The sequence below is a fragment of the Mycetomoellerius zeteki genome, unplaced genomic scaffold (assembly GCF_001594055.1).
Source record: "Mycetomoellerius zeteki isolate Tzet28-1 unplaced genomic scaffold, Tzet1.0 scaffold80, whole genome shotgun sequence".
NCBI classification, from domain to species: Eukaryota; Metazoa; Arthropoda; class Insecta; order Hymenoptera; family Formicidae; genus Mycetomoellerius; species Mycetomoellerius zeteki.
In genome coordinates, this window is record NW_017257831.1 from 94388 (window position 1) to 110109 (window position 15722).

Genomic DNA, 15722 nt, shown 5'->3' on the forward strand with positions numbered 1-15722 from the left:
AAGAGTGTTTTAATTAGAATTCTTGTTGAAAATGTATCAAACATCAGAATTTTCTGGTTGAATCTATTATAATTCTAGTTGACAATCACAAAAATTTCTGATTAAAAATTATCGAATCAGAAAATTTTGATCATATCACTCATCTAATTAAAATAATCAGAATTCTGATTGATATGATCTTCCAGTCCATTTTCAACCAGAAATTTTTTTCAGTGTAGATATTTCAGTAAAACTGTTCTTTTCATAATTTATAAAGTTGTGTATTAAAAAAATTATATAAATGCTATAACTTGGTGTAAATTATTTGACGTTTCCCAGTATTTCCAAGAAAAAAAATACGCAAGACACGAATGACCCAATCATGTATACTGAAGGTTAATACAGTCCATTGTGTACGATTGATCGAGCGGGCGTATAGTGTCTAATCACGAACGAACGTTTGTCGAAGAACGAAGGACAAATGTCATTAATGGAAATCGGATGTCGCGGCTGGAAATGCGATTAAGAATAATTTCCTTCTTTTCGTGTCGGGTCATTGTCCAGCGTATATGCGTGCGCCATGTAAAAGGTTTCGCCAAGCGGAGACGAATAGTGCAGCACTTGAGCGCAATTTGCACCCTTTTCATTAAGAAACATTCCTCCTCTTCCTGTTTCCGCGCTTCGTCGCGAAAATTCTCTCGTGAGGACGAAAGATTGCGCGCGTTTGTTTGCTTTTATCACCGGCACCCGTAACAATAAAGTTGCTTTCAAGCTCTTATCGACTCTCGGTTTAGCGACGTGTATTATTTCGTTACGTGAATATTTTTATAGTCCATATCGCGAATTATGAGAATACTTCCTGCGAAATACATCGGAAATCGAAAGAAGCATGTATAAAAAAACTTTTTCACGATCTGCTTTAGATGAGAAATAAAACAGTTTGAGGCAATTCTTTAACCGTATGATAAAAAAATACGAAAAGTCGAAATTAAATGTCGCATTATCATACATTAGATAATAATACTTTTATAAAAAATATAATTGAGTGCAACAAAAATTGCATAAGATATTACACAAATGTCTTTAACCTTGCTGGTCTATTCAAATTTATTACATCGTACCATTTGGATCAACATAATTAAAAGGTTATAAAAAATAAAAAAATTTCACAGAAAAAAGTTCGTACATTGACGGACGAAATAATTAAATGCTAGAGGAAAAAAATTTTAAATAATATATTAGTAAAAATATAAATTATATTTTGGGTCAAATAGATTCAAATAAACTAACAGGGTTAAGCAATTAAGCAGTTTCCAAATATTCTTGTCTTCATAATGCATTATTCCCGACAAATCCGATAACGTCTAACACAAATAGCAGTAAACCGAGAATTCCGATTGAAGTCGTCACGCTTGAGATTAAAATTGGGACAGGTACGCGCGATAAATCGCGTTTTCCCCAGACTGGGGAAACGTGCGCTCGCTCAAGAATTGCGATATTCTGAGCGTTAGCACATTCGACCGGCTAATTAGCGCTCTCGATACGATTTGCGTCCATAATTTGTACAAACGACTGCACGACTTCCCCTAATAGGGGAAAATCGACATTGATGGGCACTGTGGCTGATGTATTTAAAACGACTACATATATAACGTACGCGCGAACGACCGTGACGTCTGAGAAAGAGGGAAACGTCGATAAGAAGGTCTATGTTACGCATCTATCAGTATTAGAGGACTCACATCGGAATGTAATTGGTTCTAAATTACACACTTCGAACTGCGCGAGCAACCAAGTTTTGCACCGGCAGACATATACTCTCGCGTAGTAAAGAAGACGCCAGGCGAGGCGGATGCAATCCCCAGGATGACTAATTGCTTCTTCGCGGCTGTGATTAATTACCGCACCTGCCGTAATATAGCAGTGAGGTTTAATTGCGACGGACGTAAAGTAACCGTTCCCCCCGACAGCGTGCGAGCGCACGTCTCTTCTCTCTTTTCTACGTCGCTCAGAAAAGTGTGATACCGACATTTTAGCGGAGATTTATATTTTTCCGGGAAACCCCCGTTACGCTCGACTCGTTTAGTCAGACGACGAAAAACGACGTGCGAAATATGCGGAAGAAAAAACGCAGGAAGGAATTATTCGTTTAAGCACGAAGAATTTCATCCGAGGTAGAAATGAGGTAGTTGACCATTCATAACTCGTTATTAATTACTAGTAGAAATGATTATCGATTATTCTCAATCGTGGGAGTATATTACATTTGTGACGTCTCGCTGTAATATTGCGAGTTCTCGCGAAATATCGGCCAGGCACACGTCTTCGTTTTTCAGCACAGTGCTGCAATCGTCACGACTAGAAAAAACGTGCGTGCTTATTCACAGTAAATAAAAAGGCTCATATAGCCGGTTCTCGTTACCACGGCGTTACGTTATTTCTACTTACAAGATGATCATTCCGTGATGAAGGTGGCGGTATTGGTCATACGCCCCCTGACAAATGTGACTCTGCCCATGCAAGCTTGTACGTGAAATTAAAAAAAAAAGGAGAGAAAATAAAGGGTAGATAATATTAACATCCGACACGTGCACGAACTCCAGTTACTCGTGAGAAAAAGAAGCCTACTTATTAAGTAGTCCCGCATATACACTTGCAGCAGCGCTTTGCGATCGTGCCCCGAAGAGAACAATATCCTCCGGTTCGCGTTAAGGTAGTCGTGTTAATAAACGCATTCCTTGCCCTCGAGATGAGGTTAGTACGCAAAACGGAGAGCTCAATCTGTCTACGTTGTAGCTACGGATCGTTAATTGCGAACGAAAGGATCTTTAGAAAGGTGCCGCGAGTCGAGGATGTCATTATTAATTAACGACGATTAACAGGAATAAAAATAATCGACAACTGCCGATTTATTGACATTTATTATACATTTAACGAATAATAGACTATTAATGTTTCAATTCAAATAAAAGATTATACGATTGAATTGGAAACAAGAAAATATTTCAGAGATCTTTGCTTTTATCACCATAAGGATTATTTGAACGCGCGCGCGCGCATAAAATAATTTTTTGAGGGAACGCGAAATTATCCTCGAATTCCGTCACCTTTCCAAGACTCCTCTCTCAAACGGAGACTCCACTGATCTACGATGAAACTCGATCAATCCTAGTGCATACGTTGCACTATCAAATTGGTAACCATCTACTGGTATTATGCAAACAAGAAGTGACGACGCCGAAATACACCGATATCATTCGGGATAAAATGTGTACGTGGTCTACGTGTGTATACTCGCGCGTGTATCTGTGTGTATGTACGTATGTATGTAAGTACAGACGTATACGAGCGAGTCAGTAACAGCATGGCGAGTAACAATAATAATTACCCAATTAATTAACAGTGAGGTGCGAAACATAGCAAGACAGAATAAAAAAGATATTAACACTCTACTTCGCGCGCCGACCGGGTGTGAGCGTGTGCGTGTGAGTGTTCCAGAAGACAACTATTTCTCAATGAACAACCAAGTCAAAACAATTGATTAACCAATACATTAATGTCAATATAATGCGTGAATGTTAACGAGGTGTTGGGATCAAAGATACGGAGAGGCCTGTTTACTTCGTGGCTTACGGAGAGGATGAGAAGCTCGCTTTTCTCTCTTTCTCTTGCTTCCTCCTACCTCTCTTCCTCTCTTTCTTTCGAATGAATGAATGTGTATGGGATGAATTTTCCCGAATGTCCCGTGTATCTTCTCTCGACAACGCGTGCGAAAAGATGCTCTTTGCCGAAATTGCACTCCGCATCACCGATTCGCATTATATCCTCCTCATTATTTACATTTTTAAAAAATTTGATAATATAATTTGCCAAATGTTGAGTGAAATAATTCCAATCAAACATTCGGTTAATATAACTAAAAATAATTTTACTTTTCTAAATATTTAGTAAATATTATCAAACATAATAATATAATCAGCCGTTTGATAATATACTAAATATTTATAGAAAAGTAAAACTATTTGTGGTTATATTAACCAAACATTTGATTAGAATTACTTTACTTAACGTTTGGTAACTATTACCAAACTCTTTTTTCACGAAAACGGTAATACCGAATACTTTACGGCACAGATATATTTTTTATGAGCACGATATTTCTCTTTTGACCGACCAGCAGATTTCCGCAGAATCGCATCGCATTAAAAATAGAGCACTCGTAAAAATACAAAGAAAGCGTAAGTACGCGGCGGGCGCGATGCATTCGCATGATATCGGTGCACGGAGCTAACGCGCGATATTTTCTCGTTCCTCGGTACCGGAAGTAGGAAACGCTGTGCTTTAGAAAGAAATGAAAACGCGCGCGCAGATGGCAATAGTGCTGGCGAAAGAGTAGAAAAGAATGAAGACGGATGCTAGGATCGCGACGTTCACTGCACTTCCGACGAAAGTAATAGACACCCGGTGGGAGATAGTGGCCGTACGTATCTCGGACAGGCAATAATCGTTCGTTAGGGGAACGGCAAGTAGTCGGAAAAAAAAGAAGAAAAATCTACGTAAAGAAAAAGAATTAATTCACCACGTAAAAAATCGACGACGAGCGATTGGTCGTTCGTAACACTGATATCTCGTCTTGTGTGTCACGGATTTGTGTCAACGTGTGTCGTGTGTGTCTCAATAAGTTACGAAGGCGAAGACGGAGAAATGTTAAGGGATTAGGGTAGAGTTTGTGGGAATCACAGATAGGACAGGATAGAAATATAGGAGCTTGAGAATAATACTTGAAATTGTGACCGAAGCTGGCAAACAGCGATATAAAGCGCACAAAACAATACGAGATTATATAAATATATATAGAGGGTGAGTTAAAAGATAAGGTGGATGTGCGTGTGTATTTGTGATAATGGAAGTGGCACGAGAGATTTCTTTTTTCTCTTTCGTCTCTTTCTCCCTTTCTTTCTTTTTCGTACATTTAACTCTCTTTCTGTTGCTTTCTTTTTTTTCCTCAACTTTAAGAGATCGTCGAACACGAATTGTTAGTAAAAATGCTTACGAACGGAAGGAGCCAGAGAATTTCGAGGTGTACTACTTATCGAAGCTATACTTAGCTTTTTGTAAATATTTTTGTTAATAATAAATTAATATCTTCTAGTCAATATTTTCTATAGGTATAGGAGAAAACAATTAAGTCCATAGAGAAAATTCTCTGTATATCTTCTCTACAATAGAATTCTAAATCATCTTCACTCTTATTTAAAAATGTCTTCGTTTTAATCGACAGCATTGATTCTTTTAATAAAAATCTCATAGCGTAACAATAAATTAACAATACATGATCTACGATATACTTATTGCTGTCTCATTATAACTTCAATTCGCACAATTAATTGTTAATTAACAAAATATAATTAAGAGCAGTAATAGCGTAATTATTAATAACAATACGATTATAGATAATTCACAATTATCCCTCGCAATTAAATTCTAATGGTAAGATTATAGAATTGCAATCTTTCGCGAGATCAGACCGGACGTCCGGATTATACACAAGAGGTGAGAGGATGGTTTCGGATGGTTTCGGATGGTTCTGGTGGGTGGATATAAGAACAGTATTACTCGTTGCAACGAGGAGTCAATGGTGTGAGATCCGCCATTAAGAAAGACAAAAAGATTTAAAAAAAAAAAAAAGTAGGAACGGCGGAGTCGTAAGCAGCGTTTCTCTATCCTAAGACACATACGTGATTAATAAAAGAGGTAGAAGCATGGGCCGTTTATTATATACCTTTGATTCGCCTAGACAAAAGCGTGCGGCTACTATTTACATATATAATAATGATAACAATCAGATAGAGGTATGTACGTATAATGCGTATACACGTATACGGACGACGTCGTTACGTCATATACGCGTACACCGGAATAAACTTCGGAAGATGCAATAGTATAATATATACGTATCATGCTGTTTATATTGCAGGTGGATTAGTAAAAAAAAGACTCGCCGCGGTGTGAACCATTCGTGTGTGGACAGCGGCTAATTTTCAATGGACAATCGGTCTGATCCCCGGAAGGAAAACGAAGGAGAGAACGGACCTTCGACCCCGTGATCGCGGGACGAATCTCCCTGCCTCTCCTCTGTAGCTTACTCTGTCCCCTTCGTTTTATCTCTCTTGAAGTCGCGTGACTCTTCTGGCTCTAAATACACCTCGAAACTCCCTGGGACTACTCGTAGTGGACGACGACGGGAACAATGGGATTTGGTTAGAAACAGCTTTGGGAAAGAGACGCGACAAAGTTTCATCAAATCAAATGGGCAGCATCTCCCGAGGGTCTCCTCCGCGACCGGAAGTGACGGCGGCCGAGTCACCCGTTTACACCGCGTGTTCGCCGCTGCCGAGATTACCGTCGAGACACTTAATCTTCATTCGCTGTCGCAATAAAAAAAACACGCGAAACAAATTTCAGTGCCTTGCATGTTTCATTCTTCGTGGCATCTTTATTCCTTTAATTATCCTTTAATTATATTTTCACGCGCAAAATAATATTTATTTGCTTATTCATATTTTTCATGAATTGTTCTATAATTTATTTATCGAATTATACTTTATCTAATTTATACTTTTATCTAAATTAATATAAATTGATCAGTAAAGTTAACTGGTTATACTTTTGAGATTGAATTTCTAAATGCGGCGAGCATAATTGTTCGAAAATGGATTGATTGCATGAGTAACGATTATATAACGCTACTTTCTGAAATTTTTTCGCGAATGGATACTGATTCAACACAGGCAGCTACGGACACGCGGTGTATGAGGTGAAACGACCGGCCTTATAACCAATGGGAGCTAAATAATGATAAAATGCGGAAGGCTAGCTAGTAAAAATGCAACAGCTCGTCTAACAACTACGAGAACTAACACCATTGGTTATATTTATATGTATGTACGTGTCATTGGCACATACGCGGTGTCGGAAAAGCGCGCGTACCGAGCACCTTGAAGTACTGATCGCATTTTGCGACGAAAATATCCGTTTTATCCTCCAATTAATATTGACAATGATAGCATTGTAAATTAACTTTTCTGTAGGTATTCATTAATTATTGACTCTTTTGTTAAATTACATCTATAAATATATTTATAGATATATATTATGTAAATTTCGAGTAAATTTCGAGAGACTCGGAGGAGACTCTCGGTTCGCGCTCTTTTCCCACCTTGTGGTTTCAAAGTATCTCTTTTTCCAAAATGCTGCACTTCATTAGGGATGCCACATTCCATTTACATTGACGAAGCTTTCGAGAAAAGGTCTCTCTCACAGAATCACACACGATCACTCACTCGCTTGTTTTATCACTAATGGCACGTTGCTTTTGCAGCATGCAGGTTCTTTTTTTCTCTTTTTTTTTTTAAATTCCATTGATAACGAAAAGCGTTAGTATTGAATCAACTATCAAATCGAACGCGTGAAATCGTCGTTTCACGTGCATTCTACAAAAGCAATGTGACGAATGAAAAATTTATGCCGAAGTTCGTGACAGGATCTTTTCGCTTTAAAAATCATTATTTAATCTCCAAATTGTACGCGAATTGTACATGCGTAAATAAAAAAATAATCATCAATCCTTCTCGATTAAAATATTGGCTCTCTGATAAGTTTTTCTCGTTATATGTTTTTATATTGTAAATATTACACATTTTTCGCTAATTAAAAAAAATTTTTTACTGATACAATAGATAAGCACGATAGCTAGTTACAATATTTCAGAAAAAGATTTTACAGATTTTGTTAAAACATTCGTTTATTACGTGACAACAATACAGGCGTGTTTCTAAGACCTTAAGTCTTAGATTAATAATTATTCGCTCGTCCGTTAATAGCGTGCTGTTGAAGTATCAGATCCTGTCACGCCTTCGGAATCGCTTAAGCGCTAAAAGCGATGGCGACACTTATGCCGTTCGAAGTAAATTCTACGTGTGCTTTACCGCGTGCCAGCACGACGTCGACCTCGCGAGAGATATTTGCATTGCAAAGGGCAAGACGATAGTGCCATTGTCGACTTGATACTGATAGCAGGATTTCTAACGTGACATGTACGCGTACGTAACATGCGAAATTGTTCGCTCGCGGAATGGTTCGCTTGATGCAGCTATAGTATAGGTATATACGGTAATTACAAGGCGCACGTCACACATCGTCAATATCGTCGCGAGATTATGGGCTGTGAGATTGTCGCTATTCTTTTTACTTATCAAGTGCAGTTTGACGTGTATGCGTTAATCTGTTTAAGATCTCGCGTAGTTCACATAAGTATCTTATTCCTATGCAAATGTCAGATTATGCGTGGCGAGACGGAGGTAAAAAAAAAGAACGACAAAAACGAGACCGGATTATACCTCACATGGACTACATTATTACGGCTGGCAGCCAGTCACGTGAGCACCGGGAATGAGTAACAAATTGACCGTAATACGGCAACGAAATATTAGCTGTATCGGGCTCGAGTGCCTGACCGTGTTCTCTTATCACAGAATTTTCTTTCTTTTTCATGCGCACTCGATTAAGCCGCTTTCACGCGACCGATCCGCGCCGATTAAGCCGCAGTACGAGTGGGCGAGAAATAAAAGTGCGCGTCGCGCCCGATTTCGCGGCTATAGTGCCTCGCCGAACGTGTTAGGCGCCGCAAACTGCAAGTCGCGCGAGAGTTTAATTAGCTCTGTCGTCGTCGACGCGTTCCGCCCTCCGGAAACTGGAAGTAGCCCATTTCGCGTTCTATATCACGGTCCCGTGATTGGTCGTTACAAGTACGGATGCGAAGCGACATCGACTTCCTGTCTGTACAACCCGTCACGACCCAGACGGACCGGATTCAACCATAATCGTCTAATCGACGGCAAACACGTGCAATTGCGAGTTCTTACGCTCTCGACGTCACTCTAATATTAACATATCGATAAAACAACTTTAAAACCGTGGATTTAAATCATAAATTTGACGTTAGATAATAGATTCGCTAATCTCAAATATCGAATTCAAAATATTATTTCTATTTCCATCAAACGTTAAGCTTTTGTCTATACGCATTAATTGATTACAGAGCACTGTAATTGGCAACAATATATGATAATGAGAAAATCGATGTCGCAGATCTTAAAATAGTAACAATGCCAGCAAGAATTCATTCGGGAAGTCAATTGCAGAGTAGAACGCAAGAGAAAAAGCATAATACGTCCGTTAAGAAGTATAATACCAGTTTGCGTGACTTTGGTCCTTTCATTGCAAAGCAAGTGACATCGATGACGAAAGCATTATCGATAAAATGTAATATGAGGTTAAAGATATTCTGAGAATTCGTGAGATCGAAACGATCGAACACAACGAAACTTGTTTCTCGCAATACTCTTATACACGAGTTACATGAGAGTTGCTTCAACTTTGTACTTTAACTAGCCGGAAGTATCGTAGCAAATGTTTGCTTTGAAAGCATTATTTGTAGATCGCCTCATTCCATGCAATTCTCATAAGTGAAATAACTTTTGATGAATGTATCCGTTATTTTTTAAGTTAATTTAAGAATTATGATTTAATAGAAAAAAAATTAACATTTGCGAATTGGAGATATCAGTCTTGCGACTGTTCGAAAAGAGGATTATTTCTTCAATTTTATTACAGAAATATTACAGAATATTTATGGACATTTTTTTTCCCCAAGATGTTAAGAGTTAACTGAAGAAGATTAGGGGCCGTCAAAAAGAAATTTGAGTACGTCCTATTTCGAGCACGAAAGAAGATCTCAGTCTTTTACAACAGACGTAAAAAACTGAAAGTGTTTATCCAGATTCATAACGCCGATAAAAGATGATTAACGATCGGAGAACAATTTTTCAGGGAATAGTTCTTAACGTGTCGAGATGCTTAAAAAATTTGACGAGGGATAACAACATCCATAAAAATCAAGATATTCCGAGTTGGATACATTAGCAAGGCTCGAGACGCGACCTCGTGCATCTAATCAACGGTAGGTCGCCATACGTGACGTCGACAGACGTCGTTGGGATACTGGGTTACCGGTGCGACTTGATGAAGTGCACTTGAGTGTACTGGACGCGAGAATTGAATATGCACTCCGTCCAGTTCGCCGGATGCCGGCTGTCGACACGATGTATTACTGCGGATCTTATCCCGACCTCCGTTGTCATCCACATTGAAAGCAATTTGCATTATAAACCCGTATGTAACGCGATTGTTACCTTTTTCTTAAAAATTCCTTGTTTTCCCGATGTCATTTGTATAAACGGTCGGTAATCGCGGCCACAATCTCGCACGACGCTTTCTGACTTCAGTCGCGAATCAATAGTTGCCTCTCGCGACTTCTCGAAAGGAAATAAGCATAGAAGATTTGGCTAATAATGAAAATAATTGTAAATTATCTCGAAAAATTCTCTATATTTCTACCAATGTAGATTAACTTTCTTGGTTTAACTTACTTTCTATCTTTTTTTAATTTTAAGAATTAGAAAAAAATACAGAGTAAATTAAACCGAGATTAAAGTTAATCCATATTGATAGAAATGGATATAGAAGCCTAAATCACAATCAAGAATTACGTAATACCGACGAAAAAGATGGAAAATCGATAACTGACAATGGCACTTCGTACTTGGCGAATGTTTTTATCAAGATCAGCGCGAGCTTGTAACGGAATGTCGCCATCGCGCTGCAAAGAAACGTGTACACGCGGTACGGTTGCAGCAGCACGTTCTCGTATTCTCATCAAGGAATATCGCTGTTTTTCCGGCATGTAATATTAGTTCTTCAGCCTCCACTCCTCTCCTCGTATCGAGGATACGTGTATATACGATGGACCGCTGTTCGTGCTGCTGCATCCGTTAACAAGATCATTACGATCCCCGCGACATCCTCGCATCCGGAACGTTTCGTCGGCGTTCTGCGGAAAACTTTTCCAATAAATGAACGAGAGAAACTGTCACGTGTACGCGATAGAAAAACCGAGTCACGTGCACGGTGCTAGCTTTCGTGGTTGCCGCCGATGGCAACCACACTACACACCCGAGAAAGAACATGAATGACAAAATAACATCGAACGCATAATAAACATTCTGAAAATAATTGTTGCGAAAGCACGTAATGCAAAGATATCTCAATTTATTTTTCAAATTATCAATAACATGGAAGATAAATATTTCAAATTAAAAAAAACAAATATTTTATTGAACTGTTTACGCGGGTACGTATGGATCAATTAACATGTAAATTTAGAAGAAAACATAAGAAATATTATATTCGTTCTGGATGCGAGAATTTCGTTGGATATGATTTTAGCTTAAAGCTAGCAGTATTATCATGGGTGGGTTGACAGGGGTGGCTCGCAGCCTAAGGGCGACGTGAGCTTACCTTGCTTCCCCTTTCGTTAAATATAATTTCCACGTCAAGGATTGGCCCAAATTGCTGAAAGGAGAAATATTTACCAAATTCAGAATATTAAAGTATGCGTGTAATATTAATGGCGGAATATAAAATATAAAAAATATATAAAAATAATATATAATAATACATAATTTAATATTAAATATATATACAAAATATTAATATTACTGATATAAATTATATATGATAAATTTTGTATAAAAAAAAAAGGAAATTTGATAAAAAAATTTTCCACATTAATAGAATTAAATCGTGCCGATTATTACCGGTATATATCAAACAAAAAAATATTTATTTCTCTAGAAGCTTTCTTATTTTCTTTTATTTTTTTGTACTTCGTTAAAAATATTTTTATTTTTTATTAGAAGAAGCAAGAAAATAACAGAATAATAACGTGTGTATACATATTATTCCTTTTATCTACGTCGCAATCGAAAGGGCGAGAGGCGAGCAATCTCCCATCAACAAAAGTAAATATAAAGACATCGAATAACAAAAGCTTGAACAAGTAGGATGGAAAAAATTGTATTACTTACCCCGAACATTGCCCTGAGGTCAGGGTCTCGGAAACGAAAAGGTATGTTGCTGACGTGCAAGCGTTTTGGTTGACCTTTAAGGTCGGTGCCTTGTGTTGCTGTCGCGGGTGTCGTCGCGCCTGACGTGACGGGTACCAACGCAGTAGCCTCCACTCCGCCTTCGGGGTTGGTCTCACTGCCACCGCCTGGTGTTGGTGCTGGTTGTTGGCCACCGCCACTCGCGGCTGCAGCTGCCGCTGCTACTACTGCAGCTTGGAACACCTCCGACTGTTGTCGGAAAAAAACAAAACTTGAGACTCTATTTCGTTGATAGTGCGAAGAAAGGAAATCACAAAATCCGGCTTGTTGACTAAAGGGATAGCAAGAAGTAGCATTTCGATTTATATCTTATAGACTAGAATTTATTACTTCAGCTTACATTGCCAAGAAGGGACTTGATTGACAAAAATAAACTTAATACACATATCCTAACATTCATACCTTTAAGCCTAATTCTTCCATACACACCTTACAATAATTATTACTGTATTATCCCCCCCCCCCCCAAACTACTTTTATCACAAGACAGACTAGAACCAATACAAAATATATCTCTCTTAGATTATCACTCTCTTAAATTCCCCATACTTATATATTACATATAACTGCTTCTTTTAAATCCTTTACTTTAGTGTTTATTCCCTTAATCACCTGTTAATATCTTATTCTTACTTATTCACACATAATATATGTCTTTCTCCTATTATTACAAACTATATCTAAGCCTTCTCCTCCTGATTTAAATCTTATATATGTTTTATACTTATGTGTACGAAAATTGTCGTCAGAAATCAGGAAATTTTGGTAACAAAGATAGACTTACAAGAAAAGTGAAAAAGATCGAAATCAGTGTTTAGAATATTTACTGCAAAGTAGATAGGAAATAGATGGAAAATAACTGATGCGCGACGACAAGAGAATCAATAAAAAGAAGAAGCAAAGCACCGCTGAGACTAATAAATGGCGCAAACAACTCGGCGATGCAGCTACAAACTTTACTTTGCGATATTTTGGCGTGCGTGTAAAGTTACTGTAATGTATGCCGACATAATGTGCACAGCAACATGGTAGACGACGCAAAGCGAAGTAATGACTGCGCTCGCGGGATGATGAAACATTGCTTCATTTACGATAAACAACTGTGTAATTAGCGATGCGGAAAAATTTATTCGAGATATATTTTAGAAAATATTAACGGCATTAATTGTGCATGTGGTACTGCTATTAATAATAACGACGAAGCAGTAATTAGTACCAACGTATTAAACGAGAACCATTTATGTCGTTCCGTGACTTGAAATTAAATTCGAAGTGATAAAATATATTGTTATTATATCAAATATATAATTCCATGTGCGTCGTATGTATAATATAATGTCTATCGTATGCATCTATGGAAAGAAATTCTATACTATCTTCTTACTTGATGCAATGAATGCATAATGCATAACGTTACCATTGCATGGTACTATGATTGATTATATTGATGAAATGGTAAATCACCGCTAACTGTATCGTGTTAATAGTTCTCCTTCGGCGATACAATAATAAATTATACAATAATAAATTATACAATAATACTGATATTTCTCATAAAAACTATTAATCTTCTGTAAAATGGAAACTATATTTTCGTCGTTTTATATAAAACTAGAAGCTTTGCCGCATGATAAAACAATGTGTAAATCGTATCTTGATAATACTTTGGTGTCACGTTTCTCGCGCGCGCATTCCGTGTAATTTTGAGGTGTCTAAGATATAGAATTATTACTAAAAAGTACATCCAATCTCGAATAGATCGTAAACAATGATTTATAGTGTACGTGAACGCGGCTATGGAACAACATAAGCCAGGAATATGATCGTTCGTATTAAGTTGGGAACACGGCGGAAGCTGTAAGTGGTAATATCTGAAAGTGGTCAGCCAAATGGCCGACCTTATCATGCCTGCACTACTAACGGCGGGCAAGTGAATGCGCACAGTGCACGGTCAGACACAGCTGTTACTTCGGGTAACTTGCGAAATATTGAGAATATAAAGCCACTATTTTACCAGTAATCCATTTGCTTTTAGTACATAAATTTTCACAGTTCTAAAAGCAACAGAAATAAACAATTTTTTTTAATAAACCATGCATTTAAATAAAATACACAAATTAATTTCTATATACACTTGTTTATTTCTATATACACTTCTATATACTACTAAATTTACACGTACTGCAATTATACATATAAATTTTATTATTAGCTAAGAAATTTTAGGTTTTGATTTATCTAATTTAAAAAAAAAAATTTTTTCTCGTCAAAAAATTTATGTATAGGTAATATATAATAATATTTCATTAAATATACTTTTCTACAATTTTCTGCCTTTTTTTCTCTCCCCTTGTTAATTATTGTGTGCAATATCTATTGTAGGTCGAGTGTTATTATTCATTATAACATATTGTCAATGCATCATCGCCGGATTACAAGTTGCGATGAGAACGCGTCAATATACTGCCGGACGCACTTTTATGACGTTGGTGAAAGCTTGTTTCGTGGGAGATTGAAACTTTTTTTCCAGCCCCAATCTACGCGTGCAAAAGAGGCGAACGCGGCTTTTCTGACGCGGCAGCGAGCGAAAATTTAACAGAGTGGAAAGCAGAACGAGCTACCAACCCTCGTACGACATAAACCGTCCACGAATATATATACCCCAGTCCATTCTTTTAACGTATGCCACTGGTGATTATTTGGGAGAAATTTCGACAATTTCTTTCTTCATTTATCCGTTTTATTCTCTGTTGAACACTTTCATCACCTTTTTATTTCGTGACGCCTTTCTGTCCATTTAACACAAGATGTAGCGCGCTAACTGTGCTGGTAATGTTCCAAAGCTTTTTAAAACAATTATAGAATATTATTATTTGAATATATGATTGTCTGAATATTAACGTATAATATAATTTCTACATGCAGCCACATTAATGTAGTGATATTTTGATACAAAGTTAAGTACAACTAAAATTTATTACTGTTGTGATACTATAATTTCATAAAGAAAATTATTTTAACTCAAAGCGCAAACAAGTTAATTATATTCACAATCCTAAATATTATATTTATATATATATTTTTTTTCATTTATTATCTATTTATCTTAAAATTCTAATTCTTATATATTCTTGATTTATTATTTCGTTCATTAAATGAAAACTTTAGCAATAATGGATGGAAATTTGTCAAACAAGCATATAATCATATACAATCATCGAAAAAAATTAACTCCAATGCTTTCTCCTAACAAGATATTTCGCGTGACATGTCAAAGGAAGTACGAGTACTTTTCTGCTTTCGTTTCGCAATTGGCGAGTTAACCGCTCCAATTTAACGAAATTATTCCGATTTGACGAACGACGCTCATAGCACGAAATAATCGAAATCGCGTTGACGGTACTTCTTCTCTCGACTTTGCGGATATTGGTGTCAGATATTCGAGAGAGCATTATTCTTCCCAAGACTTCGACGTATTCGAGCATTAGCGAAAAGCACGATGATTGCATTACCGTGAAGGTATTTTTCCGTTAATTTCACGCTTCCTTTTCAAACCATGAGAGACTTTTATATTTCATACAAGACTTCAAATCAGCAAGATTTAAAATGTAAATAAAAATGAGAGATTTATAAAATAATAAAAAGTAAAAGAGATTTTCTCTCACATCTCATTTGCAT

At 37.1% G+C, this 15722-nt stretch overlaps 1 protein-coding gene across 3 annotated transcripts in view; it reads right to left on the reverse strand.

Annotated features, from left to right (window-relative positions):
• The window catches only part of LOC108729863 (RNA-binding Fox protein 1), a 161552-nt gene that overhangs the window by 80594 nt on the left and 65236 nt on the right, over positions 1-15722 (reverse strand). For all 3 annotated transcript variants that reach the window (XM_018459202.1, XM_018459204.1, XM_018459205.1), the window contains exons 3-4: positions 11967-12233; positions 11398-11451 (exon numbers count right to left, since the gene is read on the reverse strand). In XM_018459202.1, the coding sequence (XP_018314704.1) occupies positions 11398-11451; positions 11967-12233 (321 nt within the window). The remainder of the gene's footprint in view (positions 1-11397; positions 11452-11966; positions 12234-15722) is intronic.